The sequence below is a fragment of the Oncorhynchus masou genome, chromosome 15, assembly GCF_036934945.1.
Source record: "Oncorhynchus masou masou isolate Uvic2021 chromosome 15, UVic_Omas_1.1, whole genome shotgun sequence".
NCBI lineage: Eukaryota > Metazoa > Chordata > Actinopteri > Salmoniformes > Salmonidae > Oncorhynchus > Oncorhynchus masou.
The window spans coordinates 4,244,682-4,259,620 of record NC_088226.1 but is presented as its reverse complement, the minus strand read 5'-3'; the positions used below and the strand labels follow the sequence as shown (position 1 = coordinate 4,259,620).

At 42.5% G+C, this 14,939-nt stretch overlaps 2 protein-coding genes across 2 annotated transcripts; both read right to left on the bottom strand.

The window, feature by feature from the left end:
* Nucleotides 1-4,426, bottom strand: LOC135555378 (protein NATD1-like). Its single transcript, XM_064987750.1, has 3 exons — nucleotides 4,214-4,426; nucleotides 3,929-4,045; nucleotides 1-1,855 (listed from the first exon to the last, which is right to left on the bottom strand). Exons 1-3 carry the CDS (start codon nucleotides 4,305-4,307, stop codon nucleotides 1,734-1,736), a joined length of 333 nt encoding a protein of 110 aa, XP_064843822.1. The 5' UTR covers nucleotides 4,308-4,426; the 3' UTR covers nucleotides 1-1,733.
* A 396-nt stretch (nucleotides 4,427-4,822) lies between these two features.
* On the bottom strand, nucleotides 4,823-11,666 carry LOC135555221 (dehydrogenase/reductase SDR family member 7C-B-like). The gene is made up of 6 exons (XM_064987546.1): nucleotides 11,628-11,666; nucleotides 9,555-9,711; nucleotides 5,768-5,920; nucleotides 5,591-5,683; nucleotides 5,280-5,426; nucleotides 4,823-5,189 (listed from the first exon to the last, which is right to left on the bottom strand). The coding sequence occupies exons 1-6, from the start codon at nucleotides 11,664-11,666 to the stop codon at nucleotides 4,957-4,959; spliced, it is 822 nt and encodes a 273-aa protein (XP_064843618.1). The 3' UTR covers nucleotides 4,823-4,956.
* Between the last annotated feature and the right edge of the window lie 3,273 nt (nucleotides 11,667-14,939).

Genomic DNA, 14,939 nt, shown 5'->3' with positions numbered 1-14,939 from the left:
GGGTGTTTGATATCAATGTAATCTATTATAGAAATGACAATTGTTCAATCAATGAAACATTTACAAACAATTAAGAGATTATTCACAAATAATTTAAACAAGCAAGTAATACAACAGACCACTTTATAAAGAAGAATTATTTCTATCAATATAACTTTTCCTTTATGATGGAAATAGTAAGCTACATTTGAAGTGACTCAAACATGGTTGCTTATTTTGGGCTCTCATTGAACGTACTCCTGAATAAATATTTCTCAAAGGTCAGAGAATGCAAAATAAGGTAGACTGAAAGCAGGCTGATAATCAATATGTATATATATACACATACAGTCAAAAGTTTGGACACACCTACTCATTCAAGGGTTTTTCTTTATTTGTATTTTTACATTGTAGATTATTAGTGAAGACATCAAAACTATGAAATAACACATATGGAATCATGTAGTAACCAAAAAAGTGTTAAACAAATCAAAATATATTTTATATTTGAGATTCTTCAAGGTAGCCTTGATGACAGCTTTGCACACTCTTGGCATTCTCTCAACCAGCTTCACCTGGAATGCATATCCAACAGTTTGAAGGAGTTCCCACATATGCTCAGCACTTGTTTGCAGCTTTTCCTTCACTCTGCAGTCCAACTTATCCCAAACCATCTCAATTGGGTTGAGATCGGGTGATGGTGGAGGCCAGGTCATCTGATGCAGCACTCCATCACTCTCCTTCTTGGTCAAATAGCCCTTACACAGGCTGGAGGTGTGTTGGATCATTGTCCTGTTTAAAAACAAATGATAAACCCACTAAGCGCAAACCAGATGGGATGGCATATCGCTGCAGAATGTTGTGGTAGCCATGTTGGCTAAGTGTGCCTTGAATTCTAAATAAATTACTGACAGTGTCACCAGCAAAGCACCCCCACACCATCACACCTCCTCCTCCATGCTTCACAGTTGGAACCACACATGAGAGATCATCCGTACTCTGTGTTGCAAAAAGACACATGGCGGTTGGAACAAAAAATCTCACATTTGGACTCATCAGACAAAAGGACAGATTTCCACCAGCCTATTGTCCATTGCTCGTGTTTCTTGGCCCAAGCAATTCTCTTCTTATTATTGGTGTCCTATAGTAGTGGTTTCTTTGCAGAAATTTGACCATGAAGACCATGCAGTCTCCTCTGAACAGTTGATGTTGAGATGTGTCTTTTACTTGAACTCTGTGAAGCATTTATTTGGGCTGCAATTTCTGAGGCTGGTAACTAATGAACTTATCCTCTGCAGCAGAGGTAACTGGGTCTTCCTTTCCTATGGTGGTCCTCATGAGAGCCAGTTTCATCATAGCGCTTGATGGTTTTTGCAACTGTACAACTTTCAAAGTTCTTGTCATTTTCCAGATTGACTGACCTTTATGTCTTCAAGTAATGGTGGACTTCCGTTTCTGTCATCTGTCCGTTTCTGTCAGCTGTCATCAAGGCTACCTTGAAGAATCTAAAATATATTTTGATTTGTTTAACACTTTTTTTGTTACTACATGATTACATGTGTTATTTCATAGTTTTGATTATCTTCACTATTATTATACCATGAAGAAAATAGTAAAAATAAAGAAAAACCCTTGAATGAATTGGTGTGTCCAAACTTTTGACTTGCACTGTAAATACTGAATACATTATTATAAAGTATTATGTATTTTTACAATTACCATTCTTTCCAACCACTATTCATCAAGGATGCAGTTTATTCAGATGATAATAAATCCTTATAATCAAGAAGTGGGGTTTCCTTAACATATTTCTTAATATAACAACAAGATATATGGGCCTTGAGGTTTTCTTCCACTAGAAAATCCATGGCAGCCTAAATAGAGGAGAGAATGGTTCAAATGTATTAATAAATAATATTAATAACATTGCAATTAAAAAATATTACCAAACATGCAACTATTTTATTGTTACCAAAGACATCATGAGTCATGTATGGAAGCCAATTCCCACCACATACAAAAAAAGTCAATACTATCTAAAATGTTTAAGGTTACGCATCTGTCTTGTTTAACTGGGCAAGTCAGTTAAGATCAAATTCAAATTTACAATGACAGCCTAGGAACACTGGGTTAACTGCCTTGTTCAGGGGCAGAACAACAGATGTTTTTCTTGTCAGCTCAGGGATTCAGCAACCTTTCGGTTACTGGCCCAACGCTCTAACCACTAGGCTACCTGCCGTGCCATGTTTATTTATTTGTAGCATTGTGTGGTGATTTCCATCTGTCAACTTCAGCACAAACTGATCAACTGTAGCCTACTGATAACAACCACAGCTGCAGGTAGCCAGAGAAGCCTAAGCACTCTGATTCCCTCTGGGCAAGGGAAACAAAGCAGTAACATCATGTATTTATAGCAGAAGCTATGTATTTACAACCTAAATTATATATTAAATATAGGCCCATTTATTTGTGTGAAGAGAAAATATGAATGTGATCAAATTTGATTCTATTCGAACTTTGTGCGGCTAAGCTACATAGACCTTTTTTAATTCAAAATGATTGACTGCAATTAATCAATCAACACAATAGCAATGGTTTGTTGTGTGATTTACTTTTTAATTACAGATGCAAAGTCCTACATGATGCAACCCTGCATAAAGCAAGCTCAGCACTGTTAGCTCTATTGACCACTCACAGTTGTTGTCTCTGTGTCTGTGTAAAGGACCAGGAGTCCTCCCTAGGGCGAGGACTTAATATCTCAACATTTTATAGGACACATCACTGCACGCTATACTCCTCTGTAAACTGGTCATCTCTGTATACCCGTCGCAAGACCCATTGGTTGATGCTTATTTATAAAACCCTCTTAGGCCTCACTCCCCCCTATCTGAAATATCTACTGCAGCCCTCATCCACCACATACAGCACCTGCTCTGCCAGTCACATTCTGTTAAAGGTCCCCAAAGCACACACATCAATGGGTCGCTCCTCTTTTCAGTTCACTGCAGCTAACTTAGCGACTGGAACGAGCTGCAAAAAACACCCAAACTGGACAGCTTTATCTCCATCTCTACATTCAAAGACTCAATCATGGACACTTACTGACACTTCCCGTGATGTATTGTTGTCTCTACCTTTTTGCCCTTCGTGCTGTTGTCTGTGCCTAACAATGTTTGTTTGTACCATGTTTGTGCTGCTACCGCCATGTTGTTGTTGTCATGTTGTGCTGCTACCAAGTATTGTCATGTTCCTGTCTATTTATGTTGTTGTCTTATGTCTCTCTTTATGTAGTGTTGTGGTGTCTCTTTTGTCGTGATGTGTGTTTTGTCCTACATTTAAACAAGTTGGGCCCCATCCCCACAGGAGGCCTTTTGCCTCTTCGTAGGCCGTTCTTGTAAATAATCATTTGCTATTAATTGACTTGCCTAGTTAAATTAAGGTTAGAAAAAAAGTATCTCAAAATGTTGACTTATGTATCTCAAAATTTGTAGATAGTACCTAGAAATGTTTAGATAGTGTAATCATTTTCTAAGGTCAAATGCAGATGTTTTTTGAATTCTCAATATCAAATCATTGCTGGGTAACAATTAAGTACCTTACAGTGATTGTTTTCAAATAGCAAAGAGCAATTTCTCAAGCAATAATTTTGCTATGATTGTCTGGGAGTGGTCTGAGTAGGGAGGGAAAAACTGAAAACTAGTTGTTATTGGCAGAGTAGTTTGGAACAATATTTAATTGGACTATTTACTAATTTACCACCTGTTCATTTCACCAGGCAGGCCAAAACTCCATCCCACCAAAACAGAATGACATTTCACAATTTCACAAATTTATTCAAACCTGTGTGGAAATATATATAAAACACAGTAAAACATGTTTTGACTGCACTGGGCCTTTACATTTTTGGGGGGTGGCGGAAATGGGATTCCATAGTCACGACAGTTTAACTTTGACAGAAGAGCTGCAACACCTTTGCCCCTGAAAGACTCGGGTACATAAGTTGACAGTAGATCTACCTCCTTCTTGCTCGTAAATTTGTAGCGCAGCACCGCACTATCCTGATGTCCTGTGCCAAGAGAGTAAAATATTATTTATACGTGTAACATATTATATTCCCCACAGTCATGCGTTCCTAACTAGGAACCTTCCCAAGTGGGCCATGCATGAACACCGGCCTCAAGTTACTATAACCCCCTGGTTGTAAATGGCAATCCCTGCTCTGTTTCACGCTCACCTTCGCCGTCCAGGTTGATAGAAAAGCAGAGGTTCTGTCGGTCATGTTTTACTCTCAAATCGGTGTTAGGACTCAATACACTAAAGGCAGACATATGAGTATTCAAAACTTTTACAGAATGAGGTGTGCTGTTCAATGCATAGACGCGAAAAATCAACTTTTCGTAAAGCCATATCGATATTCTCGCTCGTGGCTGTGCGCAGTCTTTCCCAATGCAATTCCATTGATGTCCACTAGCCAGCGTAAAATAGTTACTTCATGACTATAATGAGTTGAGATTGTAATTAAATTACCATCCACCTCTGTCACAAAATACAAATATGAATCTTCAATTCCATCTGTAGGCTACAAAGTGGTCTCTTTACCAATGTTACATATATTATGAAAAGTAAAGACAAGGAGTCAGAGTTCAAAACAAGGTTTATTTCTAGGTTCTATAGGCCTAATATACAGTTCCCAATAACACAAACAACAGTTTCCCTAATTTCTGCTATATGACAGTTCTGCTGAAGCAAGTTGTGTACCTTATGAAATACCCAAGTTATTTTAGTTTCAGCATTTTTCCAACATAAACATTCAGCAAAAACATTTTTCAATAATCGTTTTGTCTTCTTCTCTTTTTATTCCGGTCTCAGCTGGTCCTCCATATTTGACATTCATAAGTGCTGGCCCAACACATCATCTTATTCCCAGTTCTATGTGGTGAGTATCCAGAATCCAGTGCCAATCCAATGCTATGTTGACTACAGCTCCTCTGAATCTGCTAAAGCTGCAATATTATTCACTCCTGCAGCATTCTTCACTCCTGCAGCCATCACAGCGAAAAATACATTTGGGAAAAGGGATCTGGCATAGATGGCCATCTTGGGGAGGGAGTGAGCCATGACCACCTCTCTCTTCTTGCTGTTCAGAATCTTCAGGATCTCACTGGCAGCCTCTGCTGGTGTGATGCCCATAAACTTCTGTTTGGAGAAGACTGGGAGGGGGAGGCGGGATAAGGTTGGTTAGAGTAGTCAGACCAAAACAACACACAGTATTAAGATCATCAACTGAGACAGCAGGTTACTTGACCAGATGGACTTCTTGGTCTTTTCCCCAGGTGGAGGGGAGATGATGAAGGTGTGGTTGACAGTGCTGACAGAGATGCCATACTCTTGGACCTCAGCCCGCAGACAGTCAAAGAAGGCTTGGACCGCATGCTTAGAGGCAGCATCTGAAACCCAGCAGAAGCCAAATCCAGACCCTGATCTCCCGCTCATTAAATTGTTCCATTATTGAGGGAACTCATACTGTACATCTGAATACCTGTTAATTTAAACTTCATCAAACTACATTCAGAAGTAGGCCTGCTGTCGGTATGAAAATGACTGAACTCACAAGTGGCACGGAAAGGCATAGCCAGCTTGCCCTGGATGCTGTTGACCAGAATCACATGGCCAGTCCTCCTCGACATCATGGATGGCAGAAAACCTGTGGAAGGGACCAATGTAACACAACTCTCAAACTTCAATTCCTTTTAAATGAGTTCAATTATGCTCTGTTATAATATAGTACCCTTAGCCACTGTGATAGAGCCAAAGTAGTTATTGTCCATAACTAGCTTGTCCATCTTCAGTGATGTGCTCTGTACTGGGGCCTTGACTTTAAGGCTGCTGTTGAGAATGAGCACATCCACACAGCCATAATACTCCAGCGTCTCTGCGATCACTATCCAAGATGGCGTAGCAGTAAGACGTAAGACGTGTCGTGTCCCTTGTATATATCGTCTTTTTTCATTTTTACATATTTTTTCTTCGCATATCTTTTAAAACATTTTGCTAAACCTCAGCTTCCAAATACTCTCCTGCAACCCGCCTCACCCAATGTAGCTATTTTTTTCCTAAAGTATATATATTTACTTCGGAACCGGTACCCCCCCAACTGAAGCTAGCCAGCTAACTACCAGCTATGCTAGCGGTCTTCAGCTAACCGGTCATCAGCTAACCTTTAGCTCGGAAAGCCCTCGCCAGTTCGAACAACGCGACTCTAACCAGAGCATAACGGACCTATTAATTTTTTATCCCTGGATTCCCACTGCAAACGGAACATCTTTCAGCTGGATCTTCACAACTAGTTATCTAGCTAAACCGTTACCCCGGATGACTACTGCTGGCTAATGTTTCCACCCACTTAGCTTGAAGCTATCCCGGCCAGAGCCCCTGTGCTACCACCGTAGCATACTCCTGGGCTACAATACCTACCACCGTAGCATACTCCTGGGCTACAATTACCCGGACCCACGACCGGTCTATCGATGTCACCGCATGAAGAGGAATAAACAGACTCACCCCATCGCGACGTCCCCCAAAGGCTAACTCTCTAGCCCTTGCTATCTCATTGCTTGCTATTTCGGCCTGCTAACTGCCAGCTTGTTTATCCCCGGTCCGATAACTGCTACCTTGTTTAGCCCCGGCCTACTAACTGCTAGCTTGTTAGCACAGGCCTGCTAACCGTCTGAATCGCCGCATCCCAAACACTCACTGGACCCATATTTACTCTCTTATCTCTTTTCGATTTTTAATTTGTTTATACCGTCTGGTAACCTGCCTCACCCAATGTGATACGGAATCGCTATTATTTTTAATTTTTAGAACACACTCAAGAACCTCCAGAAGCTAACCAGCTAACCAGCTACAAGCTATTTAGTCATTGTTAGTTTTTTTAACATGGATAACACTCACTAATCCAGCTTCCCTGCCCCCTGGACACTGATCACTTGGCTACATAGCTGATGCACGCTGGACTGTCCATTAATCACGGTACTCCATTCTGCTTGTTTATGTTTTATCTGTGGGCCCCGTTGCCTAGTCAACGCCATTTTACCTGCTGTTGTTGTGCTAGCTGATTAGCTGTTGTTGTCCCACCTACTGTTTTAGCTAGCTTTCCCAATTCAACACCTGTGATTACTGTATGCCTTGCTGTATGTCTCTCTCAAATGTCAATATGCCTTGTATACTGTTGTTCAGGTTAGTTATCATTGTTTCAGTTCACAATGGAGCCCTAGTTCCACTCTTCATACCCCTGATACCTCCTTTGTCCCACCTCCCACACATGCGGTGACCTCACCCATTACAACCAGCATGTCCAGAGATACAACCTCTCTCATCATCACCCAGTGCCTGGGCTTACCTCCGCTGTACCCGCACCCCACCATACCCCTGTCTGCGCATTATGCCCTGAATATATTCTACCATGCCCAGAAACCTGCTCCTCTTATTCTCTGTCCCCAATGCTCTAGGCGACCAGTTTTGATAGCCTTTAGCCGCACCCTCATACTACTCCTTCTCTGTTCCGCGGGTGATGTGGAGGTAAACCCAGGCCCTGCATGTCCCCAGGCACCCTCATTTGTTGACTTCTGTGATCGGAAAAGCCTTGGTTTCATGCATGTCAACATCAGAAGCCTCCTCCCTAAGTTTGTTTTACTCACTGCTTTAGCACACTCTGCTAACCCTGATGTCCTTGCCGTGTCTGAGTCCTGGCTCAGGAAGGCCACCAAAAATTCAGAGATTTCCATACCCAACTATAACATCTTCCGTCAAGATAGAACTGCCAAAGGGGGAGGAGTTGCAGTCTACTGCAGAGATAGCCTGCAAAGTAATGTCATACTTTCCAGGTCCATACCCAAACAGTTCGAACTACTAATTTTGAAAATTACTCTCTCCAGAAATAAGTCTCTCACTGTTGCCGCCTGCTACCGACCCCCCTCAGCTCCCAGCTGTGCCCTGGACACCATTTGTGAATTGATCGCCCCCCCATCTAGATTCAGAGTTTGTTCTTTTAGGTGACCTAAACTGGGATATGCTTAACACCCCGGCAGTCCTACAATCTAAGCTAGATGCCCTCAATCTCACACAAATCATCAAGGAACCCACCAGGTATAACCCTAACTCTGTAAACAAGGGCACCCTCATAGACGTCATCCTGACCAACTGGCCCTCCAAATACACCTCCGCTGTCTTCAACCAGGATCTCAGCGATCACTGCCTCATTGCCTGTATCCGCTACGGAGCCGCAGTCAAACGACCACCCCTCATCACTGTCAAACGCTCCCTAAAACACTTCTGTGAACAGGCCTTTCTAAACGACCTGGCCCGGGTATCCTGGAAGGACATTGACCTCATCCCGTCAGTTGAGGATGCCTGGTCATTCTTTAAAAGTAACTTCCTCACCATTTTAGATAAGCATGCTCCGTTCAAAAAATGCAGAACTAAGAACAGATACAGCCCTTGGTTCACTCCAGACCTGACTGCCCTCGACCAGCACAAAAACATCCTGTGGCGGACTGCAATAGCATCGAATAGTCCCCGCGATATGCAACTGTTCAGGGAAGTCAGGAACCAATACACGCAGTCAGTCAGGAAAGCTAAGGCCAGCTTCTTCAGGCAGAAGTTTGCATCCTGTAGCTCCAACTCCAAAGCGTTCTGGGATACTGTGAAGTCCATGGAGAACAAGAGCACCTCCTCCCAGCTGCCCACTGCACTGAGGCTAGGTAACACGGTCACCACCGATAAATCCATGATTATCGAAAACTTCAACAAGCATTTCTCAACGGCTGGCCATGCCTTCCGCCTGGCTACTCCAACCTCTGCCAACAGCTCCCCCCCGCAGCTACTCGCCCAAGCCCTTCCAGGTTCTCCTTTACCCAAATCCAGATAGCAGATGTTCTGAAAGAGCTGCAAAACCTGGACCCGTACAAATCAGCTGGACCCTCTATTTCTGAAACTATCCACCGCCATTGTCGCAACCCCTATTACCAGCCTGTTCAACCTCTCTTTCATATCGTCTGAGATCCCCAAGGATTGGAAAGCTGCCGCAGTCATCCCCCTCTTCAAAGGGGGAGACACCCTGGACCCAAACTGTTACAGACCTATATCCATCCTGCCCTGCCTATCTAAGGTCTTCGAAAGCCAAGTCAACAAACAGGTCACTGACCATCTCGAATCCCACCGTACCTTCTCCGTACCTCTGGTTTCCGAGCTGGTCACGGGTGCACCTCAGCCACACTCAAGGTACTACTTTGTATCAGGCATATAAAGACCATATAATTGCTCTGTTGGGTTTAAGAGTTATGACATACTTACTGATTTAGGGTCTGCAGCGCTAGTCAGGTTATCAGCAAAACCTTCAAGTTTTTCCGCAAAGGATGACTCTTGCTCCTCCCTCGTGAAACAACTTTGCACATTCTGCAAAGGTTTGGATTAATACATTTACAGACATAATACTTTTTTAGTAACAATGTAACAGTTTTCTACATGCACTCATTTCTGAGCTTTGTTTTTCAAAATCAAAACAAAGGATTTACCCTTTCCCAGTCCTGTTAAGGCATCTGTTATCACGACCACCTTGTTGTGTACCATTGCTGTGGACAAGAATTTGAGCACCAGACTGTGCAGGAAAATAACCACTGCTGTTACCACCACCACAACAGGCACCAGCAGAATTGCAGCTGGGTCCATACTCTGGAAAAGACCAATGGGAATATAATTTTCAGTAGCATATAGTGCCATGTTTTAGTGTTTAGTGAGAAAACGTAATAGTTTTCAATTAAAAATACAGGCAGTAAATATATTGTTCAGAAGTATGCAGTGCATCCTTATAGAAATACACGTTGGTCTACAGTCCATTATATGATATGATGAAAGCATGTTCAAGATGAATCAATAATCGATGGATTGACTAATGGATGAGAAGTGATACATAGAATAAGAATTCAATTCAAATTCTATGGGTGATTGTATAATCAAAGTGAGAATATTGAACATTCTCAAAATGTTTTTCATACCAACAGACATTCCAGGCCCAAGATTTTGGTATCCAAAAGACCCTGTTAAAGACAACTGTTAAAGGTCAATTGCAGATGTTTTGATCTCAATATCAAATCATTTCCGGGCAACAATTAGTACCTTACTGTGATTGTTTTAAATTAAAATGGTCAAAAATAAGAAGAAAAAATGCTTTTAGAAAAGGGCAATTTATCAAATAAGAATTTAGCTAGGACTGTCTGGGAGTGATAAGATTTCGAGGAGAAAACTGAATACTAGCTGTTATTGGCTGGGAGTGTTGGAGCTCTCTTTCTTATTGGTCTATTAACTAATTTACCAACTGGTGATGTCACCAGGCAGGTCACAACTCCATCCCATCAAAATAGGCTGATTTTTCAGGTGGTCTTTTCAAACAGCTCTTACACTTAAAGGGCGTTATCATCATGTTCCCAATTTCACAGTATTATTGAAACATCATAGTGTGGAAATATATATAAAACGCAGAAAAATCACATTTTTGAATGCACTGGGCCTTTAAGCCTTTAGTTACTATTATAACTCTGAAACGGAAACAGAAGAGACAGATATTGATCATGTACTGTAGTGACAGAGCAAGTTAAAAGATAGCACGTATGATCACTCTAATAAATGCTGTCTGGTTGTTTCATCAGAAGGAGCTAGACATACTCCTTGATACATGACCTCAAATTATCACAAAGGGCAAAGTGAAACCCATCTTCAGTTAGGACAGTGTCAATGTGAAGCATACCGAATATGTCAGACAGTCAAGGTGACTCAACATTTCATAGCTCATTCATACAGTATAAGATACAGTCACTTTACAGTAACTTTCTCTCCTCAGATTACTATATCTTTGCAATAACCACCTACGACAATCCCAGTTTGTCCCATTACAGTTTAAGTGTGATTGGTCCACAGTATTTGTTCTACTGAGTGTTGTAATAGCACTTAAGCCACAGTTTACCATGTACTGTACAGTGTGTGTCTGTCCAAAGGGAGGCTCCAAATATATCCTGACCTAAAAATACTATAGCAATGTTATTTTCAAAAGCTGTACGGTAACATCAGCACAACTCCACGATAAACTTAATAGATCCAAGAATAACATGAATGAAACAAATGCAATAAAGACACATTGTGGGAAAAAAACGAAGGACCGTAATCATAGATGTTATCCTGCCATCCCTACACAAACTACAATGAAATCAGAACATGGAACTATACAGTTACAGTAACAAGTTTCCTTGTGTCTCAACACAAAACGTGCAAATACTGTCCTGGCCGTGTCATTGGCTGACTGTCTCCATTTCACACCTGTAGTATGGTTTGATATCATTCCCACAGCTGCCACTTACGGTTTGGGGTGGCTAGACCTCTGATGGAAAAATGTCTGCTAGTATTCCTGGTTAGGTCTTCTCATTTGGGGCAATGTTCCCAGCCTCAGCCCACACCGATTGTAGCTCTGACCAGCAGTCCCCGTCCCCCCAGCAATACTTTGGGATTTGAGCTCTTTTAATAGTGCACAGCTGAGTCAGTCATTTTCCATGCATGTTGTATACATGTTATGTTTAGCATGGCAAGGCAGCTCACACCTCCAAGAGGCAGAGGTCGTGGCGGAGATGGTGTCCCATTGCTAAGGCCTTGCTCTATTTAGCTCTGTTCTCATTTAGTGCACCACAAAGCAAGGATATGGCATAGAAAACAAACTGAATCACACACACAGACGTACCAGTGAGCATGCTTAGCCTACACACACACACACACAGACACATACACACAAAGGGCCGGCTTACCGAATGGGTATGCAGGGCATGTGCCATGGGGCCCCGACCTCCAGGGGACTCCAACCATCCCCTCCCCCCAAAAGAAAAGTTAATATTATTATGGGTTCAGTCTGCGTTGAGAGCAGACTGGAGGTCAGGCCCCCCAGACAGCATATTATGAACACATCGATTGAGGGCCCCCCAGATAGCAAATTAACATCAAATCAAATCTAATCAAATTTATTTATATAGCCCTTCATACATCAGCTGATGTCTCAAAGTGCTGTACAGAAACCCAGCCTAAAACCCCAAACAGCAAGCAATGCAGGTGTAGAAGCACAGTGGCTAGGAAAAACTCCCTAGAAAGACCAAAACCTAGGAAGAAACCTAGAGAGGAACCAGGCTATGTGGGGTGGCCAGTCCTCTTCTGGCTGTGCCGGGTGGAGATTATAACAGAACATGGCCAAGATGTTCAAATGTTCATAAATGACCAACATGGTCAAATAATAATAAGGCAGAACAGTTGAAACTGGAGCAGCAGCACGGCCAGGTGGACTGGGGACAGCAAGGAGTCATCATGTCAGGTAGTCCTGAAGCATGGTCCTAGGGCTCAGGTCCTCCGAGAGAGAGAAAGAAAGACAGAAAGAGAGAATTAGAGAGAGCACACTTACATTCACACAGGACACCGAATAGGACAGGAGAAGTACTCCAGATATAACAAACTGACCCAAGCCCCACGACACATAAACTACTGCAGCATAAATACTGGAGGCTGAGACAGGAGGGGTCAGGTGACACTGTGGCCCCATCCGAGGACACCCCCGGACAGGGCCAAACAGGAAGGATATAACCCCACCCACTTTGCCAAAGCACAGCCCCCACACCACTAGAGGGATATCTTCAACCACCAACTTACCATCCTGAGACAAGGCCGAGTTTGGCCCACAAAGATCTCCGCCACGGCACAACCCACGGGGGGTCACCAACCCAGACAGGAAGATCACATCAGTGACTCAACCCACTCAAGTGACGCACCCCTCCTAGGGACGGTATGAAAGAACCCCAGTAAGCCAGTGACTCAGCCCCTGTAATAGGGTTAGAGGCAGAGAATCCCAGTGGAAAGAGGGGAACCGGCCAGGCAGAGACAGCAAGGGCGGTACGTTGCTCCAGAGCCTTTCCGTTCACCTTCCCACTCCTGGGCCAGACGACACTCAATCATATGACCCACTGAAGAGATGAGTCTTCAGTAAAGACTTAAAGGTTGAGACCGAGTTTGTGTCTCTTACATGGGTAGGCAGACCATTCCATAAAAATGGAGCTCTATAGGAGAAAGCCCTGCCTCCAGCTGTTTGCTTCTAGGGACAATTAGGAGGCCTGCGTCTTGTGACCGTAGCGTACGTGTAGGTATGTACGGCAGGACCAAATCAGAGAGATAGGTAGGAGCAAGCCCATGTAATGCTTTGTAGGTTAGCAGTAAAACCTTGAAATCAGCCCTTGCCTTGATAGGAAGCCAGTGTAGGGAGGCTAGCACTGGAGTAATATGATCAATTTTTTTGGTTCTAGTCAGGATTCTAGCAGCCGTATTTAGCACTAACTGAAGTTTATTTAGTGCTTTATCCGGGTAGCCGGAAAGTAGAGCATTGCAGTAGTCTAATCTAGAAGTGACAAAAGCATGGATTAATTTTTCTGCATCATTTCTGGACAGAAAGTTTCTGATTTTTGCAATGTTACGTAGATAGAAAAAAGCTGTCCTTGAAATGGTCTTGATATGTTCTTCAAACGAGAGATCAGGGTCCAGAGTAACGCCGAGGTCCTTTTTATTTAAGACGACTGTACAACCATGAAGATTAATTGTCAGATTCAACAGAAGATCTCTTTGTTTCTTGGGACCTAGAACAAGCATCTCTGTTTTGTCCGAGTTTAAAAGTAGAAAGTTTGCAGCCATCCACTTCCTTATGTCTGAAACATATCCTTCTAGAGAGGGCAATTTTGGGGCTTCACCATGTTTCATTGAAATGTACAGCTGTGTGTCATCTGCATAGCAGTGGAAGTTAACATTATGTTTTTCGAATGACATCCCCAAGAGGTAAAATATACAATGAAAACAATAGTGGTCCTAAAACGGAACCTTGAGGAACCCCGAAATGTACAGTTGATTTGTCAGAGGACAAACCATTCACAGAGACAAACTGATATTTTTCCGACAGATAAGATCTAAACCAGGCCAGAACTTGTCCATGTAGACCAATTTGGGTTTCCAATCTCTCCAAAAGAATGTGGTGATCGATGGTATCAAAAGCAGCACTAAGGTCTAGGAGCACAAGGACAGATGCAGAGCCTCAGTCTGATGCCATTAAAAGGTAATTTACCACCTTCACAAGTGCAGTCTCAGTGCTATGATGGGGTCTAAAACCAGACTGAAGCATTTCGTATACATTGTTTGTCTTCGGGAAGGCAGTGAGTTGCTGTGCAACAGCCTTTTCTAAAAATTTTGAGAGGAATGGAAGATTCGATATAGGCCGATAGTTTTTTATATTTTCTGGGTCAAGGTTTGGCTTTTTCAAGAGAGGCTTTATTACTGCCACTTTTAGTGAGTTTGGTAAACATCCGGTGGATAGAGAGATGTTTATTATGTTCAACATAGGAGGGCCAAGCACAGGAAGCAGCTCTTTCAGTAGTTTAGTTGGAATAGGGTCCAGTATGCAGCTTGAAGGTTTAGAGGCCTTGATTATTTTCATCATTGCCATGTCATTAGCCATGGCAAAATATATAGAATCGTTTTTTTTTTAAATGCTTTAAAACTGCAAGATTTTCTCTAAGTCTCATGGCACATCGGCCCCAGATGTGCAGTCCAGCCCTGCACACACACACATGCACTGTTTTGTCAGCTTCACAGCTTCTTTGAGCTGTCTTATTCCATGCCAAATGTTGACCCAATGTCTCCATCTCCAACCTGTATCAAATAAACTTTATTATAAGTGTTGTAGAGAAAACATGTTACTATCTTCTCATCTTTATACTAATTAATCCTCACGTGGCATTCAGTTTCTCATATTGATTACAGGATTGACTAAAACTCTACAAAGTGTGATTGCTCTTGAAACGCTCCCCTTGCGCGTCGTTTCTATGATATTCCCTGAT